This window comes from Oryzias latipes, chromosome 20, assembly GCF_002234675.1.
Source record: "Oryzias latipes chromosome 20, ASM223467v1".
NCBI classification, from domain to species: Eukaryota; Metazoa; Chordata; class Actinopteri; order Beloniformes; family Adrianichthyidae; genus Oryzias; species Oryzias latipes.
The window spans coordinates 23,878,364-23,902,792 of NC_019878.2; the positions used below are offsets into that span (position 1 = coordinate 23,878,364).

A 24,429-nucleotide genomic window follows, 5' to 3' on the forward strand; every position below is an offset into this window, starting at 1 on the left:
TAGGACCTAGTTTCTGCAAACCGCAGGAGTTCATTAGAAATTCACCTCTGAGTTGTGGGTGGGACGTTAGCATCTGGTTACATGCTCTCCTGCTAGCTTACAGCCCCTGGATGAATCAGAAGGGGGCGGAGCAGGGAGCTTGTGGCCCCGCCCATTGGATTTTCTACGTCACAAGTACGATTTTTTTGTCTGCTTCTGATTCACAACGACAAAAAATATATAGAAATGCAGTATTGAGCTTAATTTTCTTCACATTTGTCTTCTGTCATCAGAAAAATGTCATAAAAACGTTATAAACAGCATAAACAGACAGGTGTGGGAGGAAGCTGCTGCCATTCTTTCCACGGCTCAGAGCATCAGGCTGAATCTCACTTCACATGTCCAGAGCTCAAAGAAACGTGATGATTTCACACACAGTGACAGGATCCACATGTCAGCCTCCAAATGTCATCAACCTCCAATCAGTCATGGTGCATCAACACCAATGTAAAGACGCAGTGGAGCCTAAACGGCCGATTCACCTGCATCGCTGTCCAAGCAGTCGGAGCCAGATCTGAGGCCGACCTTTGGCTCTTGCATCAGCGTTTGTAAGCAGGCTGTGGTGATGAGCAGCGCGGCTATTATCAAGGTGAGCCGAGCCATCTGCCGCGCTGACCCCGCCCCCCCTTCTGATGGAGCAAAGCGCGCGACAGGGGTCGGCTGAGGAAGCGTTTCCTGTCAATCCCTCCACGATAAGAGCGGCAGGCGTTCGCTCACTTCACTTTATCATTGTTGAGCTGCTGCTACCAGCAGCATGTCGTCTCATTAGATTCCTGTGACAGATGACTCTGGTGGCGTGGATTATTCGTATCACACGCGGCCAACAGCTGGCTGAAGGGTGGCGGGCTCGTGGCCTCAGACGTTTATGCTGCGGCACGATTCCACTCCGTCCAGACTAATTTCTGTCTGTTCCCTCAGAAACCCAGCTCCGTGCGCATCGACCAGCTGGACAGGGAGCAGTTCAACCCGGACGTCATCACCTTCCCCATCATCGTCCACTTCGGGATCCGACCGGCTCAGCTCAGCTACGCCGGAGACCCTCAGTAAGAACACAAGCACGCCGCTCTGCTCTGCTGGGGGCACTAGCTGCAGGGTAGGGGCGGGGCTCCTCTGCAGCAGGGGGCGCTGTGGTTCAGATGTCCTGAGCAGTGACGGCGTGGTCGCGTGCACCAATCACAAGTGTCTGCGCTGTACTTTGAAAGCTGTGAATGTTTTTCGCTGCAGTTGCAAACGGGTCAATCATCAGGAAATCCATTTAGGCAGAACAATTTTAGCCGCGTGTCCTCTGAGCGCCTTCCTCCCCGTGTGCCCTGCCGCGGTGTCAAACTTCTCAGAGCGCCAGACAAACGACAAATTTATGGACGGACTGGGACATCATTAGCTGATGCAGAAAGGAGTAATAAGAGAGCGCTGGAGAGGATTTCCCAGCAGTGCTAATGATGCGTGTAGCGAGGGCAGCGCTCGCCGTTGATTGCAGCGGCAGCGATGCCACAGGGAGGGGGAGCCGCGGGCTTCAGCACCACAGCTCCTCCAGCTGGATCAGAACCACTGAGGCAGGAACGAGGCGCCTCCGAGGTCAGCGACGTGACCGACGGCGGCGGGACGGACCGATGGAAGAGACACATGGGAGGGGGAACCACATGACATGAACAGTCTCCTCGTGACATCTGAAAGTCCGGCTCCATCCAGGATTTTTAGACCTAAAAGTTCCCGTCATAGAATCATAGATTCCCATCAAAAGTGTGACTCACTAGAACCAAAAGATTACAGCCTTACTTCAGCAGAGTGGAAGACACAATGGCTTTTTGTGAATAAGAGACACAATGAGGAAAAGCTGAGCTTGTTTTGGGGCTTAGCTTCTGTGATCTGGATCATGGTTGGTGTGAGCACAGACACCTGAAGCGGGATTTTTCAGGGCTTTTCCTGTCGCTCTGTCTTATTATTTATCATTCAGTGCAGTTCTCTCAATATCAGCTTTAATGTCTGTGTTTTTGTCACATGACTAAAATGTAGAGAACAGACCTGAAATTCAGAAACGATCATCCTCGTGTTCCTGTGAGAAATCAGGTGGAGGAGCTCTGATGCTCGGCGATTCGGATAAAGAAACACTCAGAAATGCAGCTCGAATTTTTATTTTCTTATAAATGTCTTCCATCATCAGAAAAACGCCTTTTTGATCGGTGTGGGTCTTTAAAAATACTGATTCGTTCTGTTGAAAAACACAGCAGGGAAAACACAAATGACTTCTTTTTACAGCTAAAGTAAATATCTTTGTTATTATGTATTCCATGAAAACGTCCGCCTCTGTAATTTATGTGTGGATGAATAAAAAGCAGTTTAGTGTAAAATGTTGGAAAGTGCAGAAGAGGAGAGGAGAGGAGAGGAGCTCCACCAGTCTGGATCAGGTGCCTCACCTGAACCACTAACTCACACTACACCTCAGTCAAAAGACACAACTGACATGACAAGACAATGTGAAGGATTTAAAGTCAAAACATTTTGTTGTACTTTCAAAAGAAAAAAAGGGTTTGGTTTGCGGTTTCCTCTGCTTCTGGGGACCATGACCTCTGACCTTCACAGGAGCAGAGGTCATGTCAGAATGTGGAAATAACCAAACGGAGACGAACCTCACCTCAGTCACAAATGTGTTGTGATCCCTCGTTTGTCTGATTGTTTCAAAAGAGAAATCCTTTTAGCTTTAAAAAACGTGTCTTAGTGACCAGAATGTTTTTCTTAAAATAGGAATTCTTGGGAAGACCAGGTTTTCACCCCATTAGCAGATTTGTTATTTCTTATTTACCCCTTGTTCTATCCTATGACCCCAACCTTCCATTGACGTGTTCTCCCTACCATGACAAAGGTGGATAAAGGTGGAAAGATTTCATGTAATCCATGGACACCAGTGAAGATCACAAATCATTGAAGAAAAAAGGTTCAGAGCTCTGTCTAGTGGGTCTAGATGACCCAACTCCCAATGTCAAAGTGCCTAGGATAGCACAAGGGTCACAGAAAATCTGCCATTGGGGTGAACATATTTGAAATGTTGAATTAAATGTAGAGTTTTAGTTGAAAGAGTTTTATCTTTGGGTCCTATGGTTATTTTTTTTTGCTGTCTTTTGGCAGAACACAAGTCAGTGTCACAAGTCTGTTGCTGTTTGGACTTTCTGTTGACCAGCTGAGTTTATGGTCTTTGTGCAACAAAACCTTTTCAGCAGATCTCACCTGTACATCCTGTTTACCCGACCTCTCTGAAGCTGAACATGGAACTAATGAAAGATGCTGCCAAGATGGATTCACTGTAAAAACACAGAGGATGATAGAGGAGGTCAGGCCTCAGTGGACTCAGTTCAGGTCAGAGTTCATGATCCAACAGTCAGAAACACGGATCCATGGGAGAGTTCAAGGAGAAAGACACAGAGGAACATCTGGATGATCCACCAAACTTGGCTGGACACGCCTGAATCGGGTAATCAGGGCGTGGATATCTGGACCTGTTGTGACTGAGGCTTTAGATCACCATCTGATCTGATTCGGCGTCGGTTGGAGGTCAGGACTGGGAAAGTCCTTCTAGCGGCAGCAGGTGGCGGCAAGGATGGAAAGGGTGGAGACGGGGAAGAGAAATGAAGAGCCAGCATACGCTAATGACAGCATGAGCCAGAGAGGCCAGAGCTCCGCCCCCAGAGCCCACGGCGGATCTGTGGAAAGGTCACTGGAGTGGGCTGGGAGCTGGGGAGGGGGGCGTCCTCTCTTCCTGTCTGTGTCTCTCTGTCACTCAGGCGGCTTCAGAGCGGAGGTGGTGGGGGGGCCGATAATCGGGGCGTAAAGCCGTCTCATTCCCTCGTCTCAGTCTCTAATGAAGTCCCCGCCATTAAAGCTCCATAATTCTTCCATTCCATGAATCGGTCCCTCTCTGTCCTTTTCCTTTCCTGTCCTTCCTCATCACTCTCTCCTTCCTTCTTCCTTCCCCTCGAGCCCCTCCACCTTTCCTCTCCAATCATAATTGAATAACTCTGGGTGAATGAGGAGAAAGTCTGCAGAATGGGAGCAGAACGGTCACGCTCGGCATTTACGGCATCAATCAGGAGGTCTGATTGAAAAGGGAGAGTGGGGGGCCAGTGCGGGGGCTACATGTCACCTTGCCGATAACTCTCTGCCTCTTTTCAGGTGCAAATGAGCGCAAAGACAATGAGGCCTTACAGAAAATGAGCATGAGGGGTTGTAACAGAGCTCCTTTAATGTTTCACGGCTTTGAGGATCTGCAGACTCCGCCGGCGTGACGCCCGCTCTCCACTGTCCACAGGTACCAGAAGCTGTGGAAGAGTTATGTGAAACTGCGCCACCTGCTGGCAAACAGCCCAAAGGTCAAGAAGCTGGACAAGCAGAAGCTGTCACAAAGAGAGGTGGGTCGCAGCCAAACAAGCATCCTCTCCCGGGCCGGCGGCAGGGGGCGGCCGGCAGCTTCCTCCTGGAAGCCTTGGGTCGGCGTGTCCGTGCCCTGCAGAAGCCACAGATTAACAGGCTTTAATTTAAAAAAGCAGAGCCGGGGCCATGGCAGTTACTCCTGCTGTGCGCTACAGTTCACCCGCTGCTGGTAGTCGGTTACTGTCAAAACACACACAGCAGAAGAGATCTGAGGTCTCTGTGAAAACATCAGCCTTTCACACTTTAGTCACACTTTGGACTCAAAATGCAACCATTTATTGAATGGTTAGAGTGTAAACCTGCCGCTTTAGTTTGAAATGGAGAGGTTAACTAAAACTACAGTTTTTTTAACGCATTAGTTTGGCTTCATGCCTGTTCAGGGGGAGAGCTTCATGCAAGACAATCTAATTTAAATCTTACGGCGTCTTTGTCTAATTTAACAAAAAACATAACACTTTATTTAAACTTTTGTGGCCATTAACTCACTTAATGTAGCTTTTAAATATTTACAAAGATTGAATTATAACATTTTTTACTATAAAGAGCAGTTTCAACGTTTACTTTTGACAGCAGCATATACAAGGTCCTTTCAAAATAAGATCCTCCTGCCTCAGCAGATTTGAAAATACAATAAATATTTATGGCCAATTCTACTATTATTGCTTTGCTCCAACTTCACTCTTATTACTATAAAATGACAACAAGGATGTAGAACACAAAAATAAATGTAAATATTCTTTAAAGTCCTGCTCCGATCATCTTTGTTTGGCACAATTATGATGATCCCAAGGAGTTCCTTAGAAATCCACCTCTGAGTTGTGGGCGGGACTGTTCAATCCAGTCACCCATAACTGAGAGCTCTCTGTTTACATGCTCTCCCACTAGCTTACAGCCAATCCCAGCCTAAAATTAGCGGTGCAATAAAAATGGTGAGTAACATTGGAGCTGTCCATCCGTCCACTTTAGATCCAGATTCCAGCTCAGACCAGGAAAACACAGAAGTTCATGGATCTATTTGTCTGCAGGCGGATGATCAGAATGGAGTGGAGCAGGAAGCTTTTCGCCCCGCTTAGCAGATTTTCCTCGACCTCAAATAAGGTCTTTTTCCAACTGCGTACTCAGAAAAGCAGTTTTAAGCTTAACTTTCTTTACACAAGAACATGTTAAAAATGCCAAAAACACCATTTTCATCCAAGTGGATCTTTAAATCCCGTTTAGCCTTTTGCATGTCACATCAACCACAATTGTGTTAAATCGTTTTTTCTTCTAAACTTTCAGATTTTGTTACACTTTTGTTGATATTTGGTTTTAGAAATGTGTCCATAAACTCCTCTCTTTGTGGATGTGGAAGGACGGCCACTGGTTCTCACCTACATTTACATTTATTCACCTAAAGATCTCAAACATTGGCTGACCTGAGCCTTCATCTCGCCTTGTTTTCCTGTCATCTTTGAAACAAGAGCAGTCGTCCTTTTATACATATTTGACTGAACTTCCAGCTGGAGGTGAAACATCACTAACGGCTCTGTGGCGTTGGGTGAAGGTCAGACCTCCAAGTGGAGAACTGATGAAAAAGGTCAAAGTGACTGAAGTGATGACCTTGTAGCCATCAGGAATCCCAGATTAGCAGTGCTGTGAGTTTGTTTATGAGGTGCTGGACCTTCTCCTCAGTAGACATAACCCCATCACCACCACAGACTGAGCTGCAGACACGGCCTCTTCCTGGATTGCTTGATTCACTCCCAGCAATAATGAACAAGACTTCAGAGCTCAATTACTTCGTTTCCCAGGTTGCTCCGCAAAGCTCTCCAGCTAACCGGCTCTGACAATCTCTCTGTCAGCCCGCTCCACAGCAATTAGTGAAGCCAAACACAGTGGCAGATTCCACCAGAAGCATTATCCCTGTGGTTGTCTGCCCACCACAGTGGGAACATGGCTTCTTTACCCAACTGAGGACACACTGGAGACCAAGTGTGAAGCGTCTGTCCCGTCTCCAAGGGGAGGGGCTCCTCCTCACCTGACTTCATTCCATGTGAAAATGTGAAGCTCTTTTGTTTTCCTTTAAGGATTGTCTTACGTTGAAGCAGAAAAAACTAAATCTTTTTCAGTCTCTTTCTCCTCACATCCAGACTTTTCTGTATCATTCGTACATATTTAGTTTAATATGTGAAAATTTCACTGTTTTAGCTGCTCTTATGGTTTTTCATTCAGCTAATTTGTGTTGTTTCTTCTGTTTTTAGCACTTTTCCCGTTCAAAGTTAGCAGTTTGGGCAGCTTTACTGCTCTCAGGTGGAGATGTTCTGCAGAATCTAGTCTACTAGATGTTGATCAAGTCTCCTATGGTGGTTGCTTGCATTCCTTTATTTACTGTTGGTTACAGTTCTCACTACAGTAAATAGTTTTAGTTCAGATGACCGTCTCACATCAGAGATCTTGTCCAGGGCTCCACCGAACGAGCGCATTATCAACGCGTCATTTTGTTTAACAGGGGAAACATTTTGTACTTGCATTTGAATCTTGAAAGTAAGAGGACCGAAGTAAAACCCCTGAATACACAGCAGTTCACGTTCTTGTCTCAATGTTGAAAGGTTAGAAATAGATTGGGATCTTGCACCGGCTAAAAATAAATCATCTTGGTTTAAAATGTGATCCTCACTATGCGTTTTTGTTTGTTCGTGTTCATTAATGCAAATTAATTTCAAAACCTCAACTCCTCAAACTATAAAATATTTTTTTTTGAGCTTTTAGAGATTTATTGACAACACTAAAAAAATAATTATACTATAGTTTTCGATCAGTCCTTAAGAGGCCAAGAATAAATAATTGATACTTTATTTGTCCCACAACGAGGAAATTCTTCTCCGCGTTTGACGGTGAGCTGCAGCTGAACTGCCCTCAGGAGGCAGTAGCGTTGAGGGTCAAGGATCCCCACTGTGTGATGTTAATTGCTCGCCATTGATATGGTGATTGCCGCCAGTACCATTGTTTATTGCCCTCAGGGAATTGAACCCTGGATTCCTGCGTGGTAGCCTTTCACCTTACCAACCGAGCTACCCAGCCGCCCATAATGTGAGAATGTGAGACTAACCACTTTGTCACAATGAAGGCAGAAATCCAGATTGTCATCTCAAGAACTTCACTTCTGGGTGCAGTGGATGTAGTAAAGTGGGCGGGACCCAAACCTTCTGATTTGCACTGGTTGAAAACAGCAGAACCTGACTGTCGGGGTTGTTTCAGGCTCCAGTGAATCAATGATTGTCTTGCTGCTCGTTTGGCAGGAAGCTCTTCAGAAGATCCGTCAGAAGAACACCATGCGGCGCGAGGTGACGGTGGAGCTCAGCAGCCAGGGCTTCTGGAAAACCGGCATCCGCTCCGACGTCTGCCAGGTAACCGCGCCCACCTGCACATGAGCACACTCAGGTTCAGGAATAACCACAGAGATATCACCCAATCGCATTGGCTTTAAAGCTGAGAATCATTTCGCCGTGATAGCAAGCTGATCTCTGGAGACGAGCTGTTGTGTTCTTGAAGGACTAAAATGTTGGAGTGGTGTCTTCAGGACTGAGGGACGTCCAGGTGTCTGATGGGAAATGACAGTTGGAGCATTCAGAGTCCTTTTACTAGTTTTTCTGAATGTAGAGACGCAACCCCAGCCTTAAATACGAGCATGTCATTCATCTGACGGCGTCGGGGTGGAGGAAAGCATCTTCTCTGAGACTCAAACTGTCCGTCCTCCAGAAGACGTCTGAACAAACATCCAAGTTCAAGACGCCATTAAAAACTGAAGGTCTCTACGTCTCTATTGACATCAAACTAGAAGCCTTCTGCCTTTGGGCAAAACTCTGAACAATGAACCAGCATCTCTGTGAAGACCTTAGCTGAACATTATTTTGTCTGCAGTGTTTTTATATTCATCTGTAGCAATCAAGACCAGGGGCCTCATTTATAAAACTTTGCGTAGGATTTGCGTCAGAAGGGGTGTACGGATGAAACATAGGACGTGCGTACGCACAGAAATATTCGGATTTATAAAACCGTGCGCACGCACATCTTACGCATCTTTCCCTTAATAAATCACAACTGCAGGTTCATGCTGGACGTGTTGTTCACCTCCAAAGAACAGATTCATTCGGCTCCAAATCCATCAAAAAACTTCAGATCCAGATTCAGATCAGACATGACCTTATTTTTTCTTTTTTCCCATAAATCCTGTTGATTTTGAAGCCGAATCTCTGCTACAAGCAGAAAATACAAAACTGGCTCCATTATCTTTCCATCCTCACACTCAGCCTCTGTGCTGCACTGCGACTGTCAAAAGTTTCCTCTGATATCTGCTCGCTGCTTCACATCTCCATTCAAGTGTCAGAGTCTGTATGGGGGGAGTGGACCCCCGCAGAGCTGCAGCACTTACCCGTTCATCAGGCAAACACTCAGACCGACACTTTTATTTACATGCCAGCTGTGTCGTGCAGAAACACCATCTGATTCAGTTTTTAGTTCTGATTCCATCTCCATTTCAGCGGAAGGAAAAGCAACGCTAACATCTCTGCAGCTTTGCAGCTCAGCCCCCAGGAGAGGTGGACCATCAGCACCTGCTGAGCGCGTTGAAGCCTGCACAGATGCAGATCTTCGTCATTGGAAAGACACAAACAAAGTCTTAGGCCTGTGACTCACAGGATAGTCAGTGTTGGTGCTGCTGAGGACTCTCTCCATGGTAGATGTTCTCCAGCTCAGGAACCTGCCCACGTTTGGAGTCGAACGACATGCCAGCCCTCTGACCGAAAAGGTTCAGCTAAGGAGAAACGAATCCATAATTGCTGTCCAGTTCAATTTCCCTGAGGCGGATTGCTTCAGGAATAATCTGGTTAGACACTGCATTTTGTGCCACAAAAGCAGGCGTTTCTCCTGCTCATGTTGAGGCTCTGAACCACAAAGGCTCAGTCGGGGATCAGCAGGCAGAGGTTGATGGTTAGATCTACAAGTCGGGGCTGTTGTTTTGTTTCTTTTTTAGGGTTTTCTTCTACATCAAGTTGTTAAAATATCACCTGAAGGGTTCATGTTCCCTCCTCTGCTGTAACACACTCAGGAGTATGAAGCCTTTTTGTGCATGTTTATGGGTAAATTGCCAGTGAATAAGGATTTGTCAGGGTTGAATAGATGTGACCATGAAATAAAGGCTTAAGTGACATAAACATAACTAAAATGCAGACATAGATTCAGATTCTTTGGGAAAAAAGCAGAGTTTTATAGCCGAGGCTTTTATTCTGGAGCTTTTCATCTTCAGAGGAACAGAACATTGGATCGGCTCTGATCCAACCCATGAATATTATCTGTTTCTGTGCTTCTAGTTGAGAGAAACTTAAATGGGAACAGACTATATTTGAAAAAGTGACCTTTGAATCAGACGTTTCTGACTCACCAGTTGACTTATTTATATATTCCCTGTGATCTGGATTTATTGGTTATTTATGCCAGCATCAGTTCAGCGTGTGTACTGGAATGGATTTCCATGTCTGGATGGGGGAAAGCTCGTCTTCAGAGGCAGCAGGCTGGTCTGCGTCGGTGCTGGGGGGCTCCCTGAAGGTGGACACAGGAGTTTCTTCTGGAGGAAGCTCATCTGGATGAACAAATGTGAAAAAAGAGCAAAGATCTCATTAAACTGTGTCTACCAGGCGCTTTAAAATAAAAAACACTTCAAACCTCTGCTGAGCCGCTGGAATACTAAACGTGTTCAACTTTCTCTCAAATTAGAGGTTTAGTTGTTGGAAATGGATGACTGTGTAGAATAGTCACACCACGTCACAAATGGTCAGTTTTTTGTGAAAAAATCAATAATAAAGTTCTAAAAATTGGTTGAATATTTATTTTATTTGTAAGTAACCGTGGTATAAGCGGCTTAATGGCCGAAGAGGTGTACATTAGCAGCATTAAGACATTTCACAGAAGCAACCGTCGGACAGTTTTTGGATAGAAGAACTCCTGTTTAACAGTAATGAGTTTAATCAAACCAGGAAAAATGGTGTCAAAGCAACATTCTGCTGCTGCCACCTGCTGTCAAATTACAGCTTTCCACCTTTGAAGTACTCCCACAAGCCCCGCCTTCTCCTGCAGACACGCGTCTGTCATGAGAGCATGCGCCGCAGACGGTGGCGCAGCACGGCCTTATTTCATTGGCTGCTTAACGAGGCAGGGGGGGCGTGTCACGGTGGCCTCGCCGATGGCGTGGCGGTTACTGCGAGTAGCCTCATGGCTCCGGGCGTCCCGGCAGCACTAAATACAGCGTGCGCGGCTCCTTCAGCTCTGGTGGGGGTTCATGTGTGTGCAGCAGCCTTTGCCCCCCCCCAACTTCATACACCTGCCATTGTTGGCGTACGTCTGCTCTCCCACTCTGGAGTTTTTCGGCTGCATCCTTTCGTGGGTCTGCGGGACGGCCCGGGTACGTTCAGAAGCGGAGCGCCAGGCCTCTCCTTTTTTCTGCAGAAGTGGTTTTTTGATGGTTTCATGTGTGTTGTGAATAAATGTTGTTTGTTTCTTTTTCTGCTTGTTGTCCTCAGCACGCCATGATGCTGCCCGTCCTGACCCACCACATCCGCTACCACCAGTGCCTGATGCACCTGGATGAGCTGATTGGCTACGTCTTCAAGGAGCGCTGCCTCCTGCAGGTAAGACGCTGCACCGCCTTCTGACCGCCATAGGTAATCCTTGCCCTCCATCTGGACAGCATGCTGTTGGGGTGGGGGCAGGGGGGGTTGAACAGGGGCTTGTTATGCGCAGACATCCAGGAAGGCACCATCTCCCTCATTACTGAACCCGGTCCACCTCTGTAGAGACGGTGCAGGTGGAAACCCAGGCTGAGGTGTTCTCCTGAGCTGCACACAAACAAAGGCCTACCTGTGCTGTGAGGGGCCGTCACTGTCGTCAGGACGACAGCTCTCCCGTGTCAGGTGTGCATCTTGGAGTGGGGGGCTCCCGGCGGCTGCCTCCAGCTGCATTGAAGAGCTGTCACCAGCTGATACATTAGAAATCAATGCCTTGTAGCATACATAGTTAAGAAGGGAAGGATGCATTACGATCGGCTTGAGGCCCCGCGAGTGTTTGTGTGCTTGACTTCTCGCCGCTGCGTGAGGATTTGCGCTTATTGATCGGTGATTGGTCTTTTTGTTGTCTGCCTAACGAGGACCTGTCAGTGCGGGCGCTGAAAGGAAACACGAGTCCGTCTGCGGCCTTTTCTCTCGCTTTATGCAAACCGCTAAAGGAAAACAGCCAGTCTGACAGCAGAGCGTCCGTCTGCGGCGCCGTCCACACAGGTGGGGACAAAACGACAAGGACTCCACCTTGGCTCCGGTTCCCTTTAACGCTGAACGTTTTCAGTCTGCTCATTAAACAGAGAATCTGCTGCTCGTCCATCGTTGCATTTCAGGCTCTGCGTGCCATGAATGAAATGGATTTTGCTCTTGTTATTCTTTAAATGAATCCTAAATGTTTTTAGAATCATTTCAGAAAGTTCAAAGCTCAGAGCTGATTCTGAAGAACAAACATCAGTCCTACGGTTCCGTCACTAAAGTAGTAACATCTGCGCGTCATTATTAGATGTAGGCCTGCACAATATACCGCAAATTTATTGTTATCGCAAGATCAAGCTGTGCAATATGCATATCGCAAAACACAGCAAAATATGCAATAAATGGTTACCTTAAATGCGCTAAAACAATCTTATCTTATCGGATAGAGCCTTTAGCGTTGTTGACCAATCAGATGGAGCCCTTTTATGTTAGATGTTCCCTCCTATGTCAACGAGGGTCATTTGGAGTACAATTCTTAAACTGTTGCAATAAAATGCATGGACCCACACCTGAGGGTGCATGCATCTCGACTAGCCAGGAAACGCCTCGGGGTTCCCCGGCAGAACTGGAGGACGTTTCCGTGGAGATGGAGGTCTTTTACTTCTGTCAAAGTGCCTTCGTCCTCAGACCTCGTCTCTTGTTAACTCTGCCCTCCAATAAGACATTTATCCCGCTGATGGTGAAGACCAGAAGCTTCAACACAAACCCTTCATTAGTTCTTCTGCAGTGACCTGGCAAGGGGAACGGCGGCGGTGGTGGGGGGTGTAAACGTTCAGGAGTTTGATGAGCGGACGGGCTGGGCTCAGTGCTGCAGACTCTGAGTCTTCTGCTGTGAAACGGTGTCCTGTCTTTTAGGGGTAATGAGCTGTTCCCCCATTAAGAGAAGACACTTTACTTCCTCTCTTCCTCTAGGAGATGAAGGCTGCTGGGGGGGGGGGTGTCTGTAAAGAATTCATCCAGGTTTCTGGCATCCTCTCTCTGATGTTTAATAAAGTTTCTCCGGGGAAAGCGCGTTCTGGTATATACGTTCTATAGTGCAGCAGCTTCTGCTCGTCTGTGTTCATCCTGCTGCAGAGGAGGACGGACGGATTCTGGCAGCTGACAGAAAACCAGAGGGACCCCCCCCTTATGGCCTTATGCTGGCTGCAGTGGAGCCATTGCTCTTTGAAGCTCTTCTCCCTGTTAAACATTTAGCATGTGAAGCTCAGGAGGGGGGGGGGGTGTTGGGTTGTAGCCACCTCCTGAATCCAGCCGGCCCCCGCTGCCTCCTTCCAGGCTTTGACCCACGCTGACTGAGGGGCTCTCAATAATTTACCTGAGCAAGGCTGCCCCCCCAGCTCTGAAACCAGGCTTTTGTTTGTGTCGGTGTAGCTTTTAGAGCTGATGTGAGCTGCTGGACACCATCTCACAGTGTCTTTTATTTTGAAAAGGTACTTCCTCAGTGCCCATCCTTCCATGTTGTCTTCCTGAAGGTTACTGTTGCTTCTCTGGATCCTTCTGTCCACAATGTCGGAGCTCCGGAGGTGAATGAGATCGCACACACCTGGCTGACAGGTGTGTGCGATCTCACCTGCTCTGGAGGACTCTCTGTCTGGCTTTTTGATTCCGCCTCGTTCACACGTTTATCAGTAATGTGACTCTGAAGGTAGAAATAACATGTTAGCAGGTCATCCAGGGTGAGAAGGTCCTGCTCTCTGCTGAGCTCAGAACTCTGACGGATCAAATGCTCCAGAAGAGCCTCCGTCCTCTCACCTGCCCTTTTCTCAGGCGTTCCAGCTAAAACCCAAACGAGGTGAATGATGGCGCTGGAGTCGCTCCCTTCACTTCCTGCAGACATGCAGCTGTTTGTGTGGAGATGGTGTGAATTCTGTGTGATGTTCTCCAGCCTTTAAAAGAAAAAAGGAATATTCATTTTTGAAAAAGTTTCTGTTGTGTGAAGTTAAAAAAAAAAGTGTTTCATGAAGATCAGGGTAAAACAAAAACTGCACCTCTTTCTGATCATGTTTGAAGACGTAAAGCTTCAGGCTTTGCTGCTGTTTGGCTGTCCCTCAAGTAATGGTCAATGGGGGTGTTGGGTCAACAACAGGGGGGTGTAGGTCCGTCTATGGGGGCTTTTCACAGACCAAAAGTCATTCATTGCTTCTTTTGGAGACGAGCAGCAGAACGGTTTCCGTCTGTTGAAATTCAAATTAATTTTATTTATAAAGCACCTTTCATGTCAAACAGACCGCTCAAGGTGCTTTCCATTAAAAAAAAATAAGAATACAATAGAACCAATCCCTACACATGTAACAAAATAATTAAATAAGCCCTTCATAAAGGAGAACCATCAGATTCTCCTCCATGTTGGTTTTAGGCTCCACCCATTGATCACGTCATCAACACGTCATGGGCCAAACCCGAGTCCCTGTTGGGTTGATCCCACCTTACAGACGTCTGCAGCCCATCCACATGGTTGCTTATTTCAGCGCCTGGTTACCACGCGACAGGTTTCCAGAACATTCCCAAAGCCGTCTGCGCCAGCGGCAGAGGCGTATGCAGATACATGCAGATGAGCAGAATGAGTCGGTTCTTTTCCATGTTTTGAGTGGAAGAAACTCCAGGAGTTGTTTAGGAAAATGTGTAGAAGTTGCTCTTGATGTGGATTTGCTGAATTAGTACTATATCTTTTGTCTCCACCCTGGTGGACTCTACAAAAGCTGCATTTTGAAATGACAACGGTCTTTTGCCAGCAAAGACTGTCTCTCTTCACCTGAGAACCCGTGGCCTCCTCCGTCTTTTGGAGCCGGCCAGATCATTCTGCAGTGAATAACAGCAGGATCGAGTCGTTGCTCTGGAGAAGTCTGCAGCTGACTTGTGAGCGAGGATGTCTGCTGTCTGCGCAGCCAGAGGCGGCCATCCCTGAATCCGAGCAGGCGGGATGTTGTCGGGAACAGTTGTGCACGTTAATCCTGGAAAACGGCAACAGTGTTTGCAGAACAACCGCTTTTCATTTCATTCATCTCTGTGGTCACAGCAGTGCTTCTTCTAGTCGGACACAGTGGACCGACCTGTGTTTGCTTTATTCTCCTGTCAATGTTTTTATTTAAATGATGCTCATCCTCTAAAGGAAACTGAGAGAAAGCCTTGAGTTTGACATTTTAGTGTTGGAGGCTGCAGAGCTGCGTGACTCTGCTAATGTTTTACACGTGTATCTCGTTGGAGCTTGAAATTGATTTAAAGTCGGATAAACGGAGAGCGCTCTAAAAAATCATATTCACAGGAAAGTCAAGTTGGTTTTCATAACTCTGCTGTTGTAAAACTGATCAGATTCCTTCTCTGAGCTTCACAGACTTTGCAGTTACAGCAGGTTTTTTTTAATTCATGGTCACACAGTTTCCTGCAGAAACCTTTAGGTTCCTTTGCTGTGTTCTGTGGATCTCCGTCTGAAGACCACAGAGTTTCTGTCAGTCTAAAAACAGAAGCTGTGCAGGTTTTTAGACCATGTTTAGAGTGAATAATGTCTGATTGGTCACTTGTTTCAGGCCTGTTCCACACAGCTGCTATGCAGATTTAGCATGTGTTGCATGGATGAAAATTGGTCATGGGTGAATCTACTTGGAATAGTAATTTCAACATATGTGCGCGTATATAAAAGTTATACGTCAATGATTCAATCATGAAACGTCCGTTAGACACAAATTTGCATGTGCATCTCACAAAAATCACATACAATTGCGTAATAACTGCTTGTAAACTACGTTAAATACGCATAAACTCATTTTGAACAGCTCAAAACCAAATTCACGCAAAGACCTGGACATCTGCGCACGACGGCGATTGACGAACGCAAGAAACACTTAGAAATGACGGAGATCAGACATAGATCACAACAGACCAAAACGTGTGACGGCCTGAAGCTCTGCAGCTCTGGAAGTTTGTCCTGTTATGGATTTAGTTCTCACCGGTTTCCTGAGGAGCCTCAAAGTCTTTTAAAGTATAATATATATTAAAAAGTCTTACATTTTGGGTATCTCATTTCTCGTGAAAAATGTATTTTATGTTCCACAATTGTTTGATCCAATAATGTAAATAAAGAGCGGCAGAACCAACCGTTACACTGGATAATAATTAGCGGATGCCCACAGGCGGTTCAAAAACTAAAAATGACTGGCTGTTGAAAATAAGGTACTTTTATATTTTTGAACACATTAGAAAAGGTTAAAAATAAATGCAAATGTGCAGAGTGTGAATGATTTCATAGACATAACGGAACTAGAAAGAAGCTGCAGTGTCACTGCAGAAAAATGCACAGCTCCAGCTTCCACAGCAGAGGTTTCAGTGAGCTGCCGTCGACGCTGCAGTGGGTTTAGGGGAACTTTTAAAGGCCTGTAGGACATTTCCAGAGGATTATCATCCTGGGGATTGGGAAGTGAATCAAACTGTGGCGTAGAGAGCCATCAGAAAGTCTATCATCTGGTCAGGAGGCACTTCCTGCAGGGCTGTGCAGAGGCGTTTCCTATTTGGACCAAATGGAACAAACCTTTATCATCTCACTCGCTTGGTCGGATTACAGCAGGTTTTTTTTCTGTGTGAGCAGGAATACGTGTCTTTATTTAGCCTCTCCAGTTTATTAGACTTCTACTTCTTGCATGTAGACTCCCCCCATGCAGCTCCTCGTACCTGCAGAGGAAACTCTCCACAGAGTTTGACTTTGTCAGACGTTCCTGTGCTGCTATGAGGGAATCCCAGTGGTTGGAGAAAACATTTCTCAAAATGAGTTTTGGAAGCTGCCTCTGCTTTTCCCCACATTTAAAGAGGAAGAATGATTCGTCTTTTGTGCAGATTAGCGTGCATTTGTGCGTCCTGATCCTCCGCTGTGGTGGTACACTGACCTCCCTTTTGTTGTATTGGAGCTGTAGCTTTACTGCATTTACAGATTAGAGGGCTCGAGCTTTCTCCAGCATTCTGCCATCTGTGATGCAGATGTGATGGACGGAGCATTTAGAATCAACTCCTTTCACAGATTTGGCTACAGAGCAGCGGGATCGTTGGCTAAACTGACAAACACGGCCTTCAGTGGAGCTTTTACTTCGCTTTTATTCTTTTGCTCAAATTTGCGGCTCACTGTAAGCATCAGTGAACAGTAGAAGGACACCGTATTTCTTTCCTTCTGCATTAACGCTGACGCCTGCTGCACAGTCCCAGTGGTGGCGTCAAGTCTCAGAGCTGTCAGAAGAACGAAGTACAGCAGGTTTAGACTGTTCCTCACGCTCGCCTCAGAAACATCCAGGCTCCTGCGCCCCTGAACCAGCTGACCTGTCTGTTTCCAGCTCGCCATGACGCACCCCAGTCACCACCTCAACTTCGGCATGAATCCCGATCACGCCCGCAACTCTCTGTCCAACTGCGGTATTCGCCAGCCCAAATACGGGGACAGGAAGGCCCACCAGATGTACATGAGGAAGAAAGGTGCGCCCCCTTCAGTCTCCCTCTGCATCTGCCAGCCCCTCCCCGTCTGTCCGTCTCTAACCTCTCCACCTGTTTCTTTCAGGAATCAACACCCTGATTAACATCATGTCTCGCCTTGGGCAGGATGACCCCTCCCCATCCAGGTAGGTCCTATATCTGCTGCTAGCATCTTTGACCACGGGGGCAGTTCTTGTGATTATGACGCCCAGCAGGCCTGCTGATGAGAAAATGAAGTGTATCTGTGGAGGCAGGGAGAGCTCAGGGGAAGTAAAGGGAGCTGACAGTGAGCACAGCCATTGCTTATTATGGAGCGGGCGCTGAAGTGAAGCACAGATTAGGTGATCAGCCACACGTTTGTGTGTTCTTGTCGGTTTGCCTCTTTTCAAAAAGTGTCTCCCCGCTAGGATCAATCACAACGAAAGGCTGGAGTTCCTGGGCGACGCCGTGGTGGAGTTCCTCACCAGGTGAGAACGCATTTCAGCACCTTTTGACGGACGTCGGTGCTAATTGAAGCCGACCGTTGCACACGCCGCTCCCTCCTTTTCTGCGCCTTTCACGTGCTCTTCACGTTTCACCGTCTCTGCCTTTTTGCCTCATTCAAGCTGCTGACACCCCCACCCTATCTTCAGCAGCCTGAAACCCTCCATGACAACTCGCAATTAGCTGTCTTGACCTGCTGTCAGTGGTGTGGATTGTGTTATTGACTCCAGCTTGAGCGGGGGTCCTGCTCATACCTGAGCAAGGACCTCCTTCTATGAGGGATCCTAAGTTCAGCCCAGCACAATTCCACACAATTTTGTTAGGTTCTAGTACAACAAAACTGCTTTTTTAGGAAACATTGACTGACGAGAACTGAACCGAGTGACCCCTCCCCCCTGATGTTCCAAACAGGAAGTGGTTCCAAGAAGCCGAAATCCCATAGACTTCTAGATATGATTAAACATCTGTTACTCATTCTATTGGTGTGAAGAACCTTCCTGGTTCTGATGCCTCTTTTTAACCAGCCACTTACGCACGGACGCTCTTCCTGTCACAATCCTGTGCAGGAAAAGCAACTTAAAAATCATCCTATTTATTAAGTTTTTACTTACGGATGACATAAAAATAAAAAAGTAGTTAGCTAGTGTCTGAATTGTTTTGTAATCCAGGGCTCTGGGTCGATCTGGATTATTAAGTCCTGTAGGGGTTAGAAACTAGTGAGGGAAACCTGACTTTCAAACAGCAAAAGGTCAAAGGTCAAAGCAGGCCTGTCCTCAGGAAGCTGAACATGTTGACAGGAGCTTCGGTTACACCAAGCAGGACCTTTCCAGAACAGGGCCTCTTCAGAATGCTGTCACAAAGACAAAGCCTCCTTCCAATGAAATCAAATGACACGCTGTGGTTACCGAGACGCCAGACCCAAATGAAAATGGAACCGGCCCTCCGCGATCCCAGCTGTGAACCCACTGAAGCATTTCTGTCTGTTTCAGCGGAGGGAGACTGGATTATGAGGGCTGCTGAATCTGTCTCGTGTGGGATGACTGATTAAAATGATTTATTCAGAGCTGTCTTGACAGTTATCCTCGTTCCCGAACCTCTTGACGGCAGCCCGAGCATTCAGGTCAGTTTTATCTCCCAGAACCAAACAGACGTGTGGGTCGAACAGGGTCAGCCTCAGGCTGAGCAGGACTCTTGTCACCTGAACACAGCGGTAACAGGCTTTACAAAGGTGCAAAGGTTCAGCTGCTCAAGCAGAAGTCTGCTATGAAATGTTATGTTCCTCATCTTCTTGGTTAGAACGTCATCCAAATGTAAACATGGAACGAAAACATAAATTCAGAAGATTGGAACCAGATTAGCTCAATCTCTCTGAGAAAAGCCGAACGATGGTCTAACTTTTAAAGTCAAAAGTCGTGTTTGAGGAGAGATTCAGCACTGAGGAGAAGATCCGATCATGGTCTGTGAGTGGACGGGTTGAACCTTCGGCAGCTAAAGGCAAACTTCTGAGCATTTGTCCTGTCTGGAGTGGAGTGACTCATTCATCTTCATGGGAAACCTCACCTTTGATCATCTTCTAGCAACTTCTTCTTACAACTGAGGGGCCCTGCTGGTCACAACGAAGGTCTAGTCTGGGATTGAACCTGCCAAATAATCGACCCCCTGATCCTCATCCACCCACAGCATTAGAGCGTCGTTAGGACTTTTGTTTGGAGAGGTCTGTTAAGATTTGGCACCAGAAATGTCACTTTTCACCGTTTCTTCATGGCTTGAGAGAAACTTTGGAGAATAGAGACTGTCAGTCGGTGTCATCTGCTCTTTACTCATGCAAGACCCAGCTTGCAGAAAGGGGGGGATAAAGGGCGGGGCTACTCAGCTCAGCACCAACGGCCACGCCCATGTAGAGGAGATTTAGGAAACAGAGGCTACAGTTAAATATGAAATATGGCTTTTTGAGACATTTAGATTTGGGGATTTTGGTTAAAAATCATAAATAAAGCATGACTAGAAACGTTTTAATTAAAAACAAGTCGTATTCCCAATCGCACGGTCTGGTTGATACCAATGCTGGCTGGTTCTGCTTGTGACTGTCAGCCAGAGCTGCGCTGAACTTCTGAGTGGCGTTTATACTTTTCAAGCCATACGATTGTCAACATGAGGGAAAATCTTGATCATACATTTGCTGCATCTGTGAACGCACATGTACACAAGGAGGTGGAGCAGGGAGTGATGTGTTTGTCCAAAAAAACCAGGCAACACAAGGCCAAAAAATACACTAAATAAATAAAATAAATAGCATTCTCTAGTGCTGCGTAGTATTAGCTAGAAGATGGATCTTTCCAGTAAATTACCGTATTTTGATCTAGTTGTCCAGTCTCTGTGTGTGAAGTTTCCTATTTCCTAAATTCTTCAATTGCATTTTAATCATCAGTGTTACAAAGACGACCAGCCCCGTACAGGTTAACCCCCCCCCCCCCCCCCCCCCCACACACACACAGGTGCATGTGAGTGAGGCTTCAGCAAACTGGAAACCAAACTGAGCTGTCCGTCTTTCTGTCCGCAGCGTCCATCTGTACTATCTGTTTCCAAGCTTAGAGGAGGGCGGTCTGGCCACCTACAGGACGGCCATCGTTCAGAACCAGCACTTAGCCATGCTGGCCAAGGTAAGCATCTGTGTGACCCCCCCCAGCGCCGCTCAGACGGGCTCCGGGGTTGTCATCACTCTTTTCCTCTCAGCTTTGTAATTGGAGTTAAAAGGTTGTTGTTTTGGAGTCTGGTGGGGTTTGAGTCCCCGCAGGCCCCCAGAGGTCTTCCCAAACACTCCCAGTTCTTGTTATCTGCTCTCCTCCCGTCCTCCGCTCACTCTCCATCCTTCTCACTGTCTCGTCAGGCTCAGACTCTCACATTTGTAAAGAACAATAATCGTCCCGCGATGTGGAGGAAGCAATTAAAAACTCCCATCTTTCATGTTGCTCCCCGCTGAATACGGAGATGCTGCCGCCTGAATCCGTGCCGGTGCCGTGCAGCACTTTGGCTTGTTTCAATTTACCGCTCGCAGTAAAGTGAGTCTGATACGGCGCTCGCCGCTGCCAAGTTGTTTACCGGGCTTCTCTAAAGCCCTCTGCTCAAGAACACTCGCAATTATCTTTCAGAGAATATCTTCAGCGAGTAACGGCGCAGTCTGCCACTTCACTGCCAGGCTTAAGTTGGAGCTGGAGTATTTGTGAACGGTGATTTAATTTGTCTCCCTAATCACTGGGGTGCAAACCAGCAACAGTTATCGGGAATAATTAAAAGCAGTAGTTCTGTGCCACTAAGACGACATAGACTCATTTTGACTCAGCATATGGATTATTTCTAATATTTCTCTTATCGTCATTTGCACAAAAAGCTCTGCTCATTTCTATTTAACCTTTTGTGAGACACTATTACCATCCAGCTTGTGTCACTCACAGCTTTACAGGCCTGGTTGTTTTTTTTTTACTGGATTAACTGCATTTATTGTTGATTAAAAATATTACCTCCTCATTAAGGAGGTGGAAAAGAGGGATTCTGAGGAGCACTGATGCATGTGTGGAACTACGTTCATTTACGTGTCGGAACTGAAAGTCCAGGTTTGAACATCGGTGACAGTGGGGGGTGGGGTGCATGCATTCGTTTTCTACTACTGCTACTATGGCTGATCAGCAGGCCTAAAGAGAACGCACACTTAACTGTAGTTAACAAAGTTCCTTCAGTTCAGCAGTGACCTCTGCCTGTCAGCTGTTGCTATTTTCTGCCTTTTTATGGTTCATTTAATGTTTAAAGTCTTTTTTTTCTGCCGCTCTGTAAAACACTTTAAATTATCTCCATAAGACGGTCTGTACTTTATTAAATATCAAATTAATAATATTCACTTTTGTGTGGCCTTCAACGCTTAACGTGAAAATGAACTTTTATTGAAATTGTAATTAATTGTTCAAATCCTCCCGTGGGGCGACCTTGAGTGACATTAAAGTGTCGTATTATTTGTATCTGTGCACGACAGCCAACTCTAGAGGAGTTACTGCTCTGGAAAAGAACGGCTGCTCATCGGGGAAGCACCCCTGCTCAGGTAGGGCAGGGGTATTTGACACCCAGCAGGATCCGGTCCTCTTGGACCCGGGTTTCACCCCCCCAATCTAGTGGAACAGCCCTGATGGCAGGACGTTCTAGAAACTTGGCTTGTTTGTGTGTGTTTGTGTGAGCAGTGAGTTTGTGCGTGCACACACACACACACACCTGCATGTTTCTTCCGGGGTTCAGTCCGGCTCAGCTGGGCGACACATGAGTTCCGGTTTCTGGACCCTAAAGCAGAACCTTGGCGGCGCCGCTTTAGTCTCTGCAGCTTTTTCAGGTCTTTTTAGTTCGGGTCGTTTAGCACAGATGTACAAATGTTCTGGTAACAACATCAGAAACTGAATGTGTGTCTTTTTCAGAAACTGGAGCTGGATCGCTTCATGCTGTACGCTCATGGGCCGGACCTGTGCCGGGAATCGGACCTGCGACATGCAATGGCCAACTGCTTTGAAGCTCTCATTGGTGAGGCAGTAGCACATTTAAGAGACATTTTCTCTGCAATGAATAGAGATGAAGACGTAGTTTGAGGTAAATGCACAGATGTTTTGTTGTGGAGAGAGCTCACTATTTTCTTTTTTTGTGGAGCAAAAATAACAGTTTTAGCTATGAGGTCAGCATTTGTTGAAAAATCTTTCAACAGTCCTATTCAGGAGAATAATTTGGGATTCTTTTTCTAGAATTGTTAGTTGAACATTCATTACATCAGTCGGGATCAACTGGTCGATTGCAAAGGACATGTGGGTCGATCACGGGCCAGAAAAGATAAAAAAACAAAAATAAATACAAAAAAACAAACGCTATCTCTTCAGTAAGATGTGTGTACTCTTACTGTGTAGTTTTTGAATTATTAGGACATAAACGTTTTATTCTAGACTAAAAATAATTTCACGCGTCCATCCTTTGGGGCTCGCATGCCAAACAAGCGTGCCCCCCCCCATTGGAACTGGTTGCTCTGTTGCTTCTCCTGCGTCTCCAGTGGCTTTCTTTGGTTTTTACATTCAGCATTGTGCTGCTTTGTCTCCTATCTGTGTTTACTCTTTTTGTGTTCGTTTGTAGCGTCATAAAGTGTTTTCTTGTTTCTGTCATACAGAGATGATGAATTCTTTCTGCATTGTCGTTTTACTCACCTGCATTGTTGTCTTGGAGCCTTTGTGCGTTTATGCTTGTTGTTCAGCTGTGAATGTCTGCTGGATCTCATAGTGGAAGTGAGAAAGTTACACAACTTTACTGATGTCAGGAGACGCTCTTTCAACTTCAGCACAATGGTTGCTCTGCCCACAGATGCATGCAGACACACACAGTTGTGCAGTAACACACACACACACATTTGTGCAGTAACACACACACACACACACGTTTGTGCAGTAACACACACACACACACACACACACACACACAGTTGTGCATTAACACACTCACACAGATGCATGCACACACACATTTGTGCAGTAACACACTCACACAGATGCATGCACCCACACATTTGTGCAGTAACGCACGCACACATTTTTGCAGTAACACACACACACATTTTTGCAGTAACACACACACACACAGATGCATGCACACACACGTTTGTGCAGTAACACACACACAGTTGTGCAGGAACACGCTCACACAGATTCATGCAGACAGACACATTTGTGCAGGAACACACACACACAGTTCTGCAGGAACACACACACACACACAGTTGTGCAGTAACACAAACACACAGATGCATACAGACACACACATTTGTGCAGTAACAAACACACATTTGTGCAGTAACACACACACACAGATGCATGCACACACACATTTGTGCAGTAACAAACACACATTTGTGCAGGAACACACTCACACAGATGCATGCACACACACATTTGTGCAGTAACACACACACACACACAGATGCATGCACACACACGTTTGTGCAGTAACACACACACACACACACACAGTTGTGCAGGAACACAAACACACAGATGCATACAGACACACACATTTGTGCAGTAACAAACACACATTTGTGCAGGAACACACTCACACAGATGCATGCACACACACATTTGTGCAGTAACACACACCTTTCTCCTCATCTGGCTTCCAGGTCAGTTCCGGGTCAAATTCTTTCTCCTGCTGCTCTCCTGGTCTCACCTGCATCTTTAATCCAGTTGTTTGGGAACGTCAAACCCTCCATGGCCGACTTCCCTACACGTTCAGCAGCATGAAGCTGACCAGCCCTGCTGGGCTGCAGCCTCATATTGGTCTATTGTCAGTAGATGAATCCATCAGCTGTTCTGTTTTTCACTTTTCTTCCCTGAGCTTTCAGCTGCACCAAAGTGATGAAGAAACGAGGCTTGTCTCACCCTCTGAGATGCCCCCCATCACTATGCAGCCCTCCCCCTAACGTTTTAGGGGTGAGAGCCATGCCACACTTGCAACGAGTCGTGCTGCCACTCTCTCATTTCTGACTCTCGCCGTGCCGCTCGGATCTGCGCGTTTGTCGGGCAACTTTGCAGAAAAGCAGCAGGTGCCGCGCCAACAGGCACGCTCCTGCAAATGTGTCGCCGCCTTCTTGTTGTTTTTGAAGCTAGTGTCTCTGTTTTGTGTGTCT

General features: G+C 46.6%; 1 protein-coding gene across 4 annotated transcripts in view; it reads left to right on the forward strand.

The window, feature by feature from the left end:
* Nucleotides 1–24,429, forward strand: part of drosha (drosha ribonuclease III) — an 81,227-nt gene that overhangs the window by 10,203 nt on the left and 46,595 nt on the right. For all 4 annotated transcript variants that reach the window (XR_002872361.1, XR_002872362.1, XM_023950263.1 and 1 more), the window contains exons 14-22: nucleotides 958–1,082; nucleotides 4,340–4,439; nucleotides 7,740–7,847; nucleotides 11,016–11,123; nucleotides 17,117–17,255; nucleotides 17,338–17,398; nucleotides 17,660–17,719; nucleotides 20,296–20,395; nucleotides 22,190–22,292. Coding sequence is in view for 2 of the 4 variants with exons in the window: in XM_023950263.1 (XP_023806031.1) it covers nucleotides 958–1,082; nucleotides 4,340–4,439; nucleotides 7,740–7,847; nucleotides 11,016–11,123; nucleotides 17,117–17,255; nucleotides 17,338–17,398; nucleotides 17,660–17,719; nucleotides 20,296–20,395; nucleotides 22,190–22,292 (904 nt within the window). In the remaining 2 variants the exon portion in view is untranslated. The remainder of the gene's footprint in view (nucleotides 1–957; nucleotides 1,083–4,339; nucleotides 4,440–7,739; nucleotides 7,848–11,015; nucleotides 11,124–17,116; nucleotides 17,256–17,337; nucleotides 17,399–17,659; nucleotides 17,720–20,295; nucleotides 20,396–22,189; nucleotides 22,293–24,429) is intronic.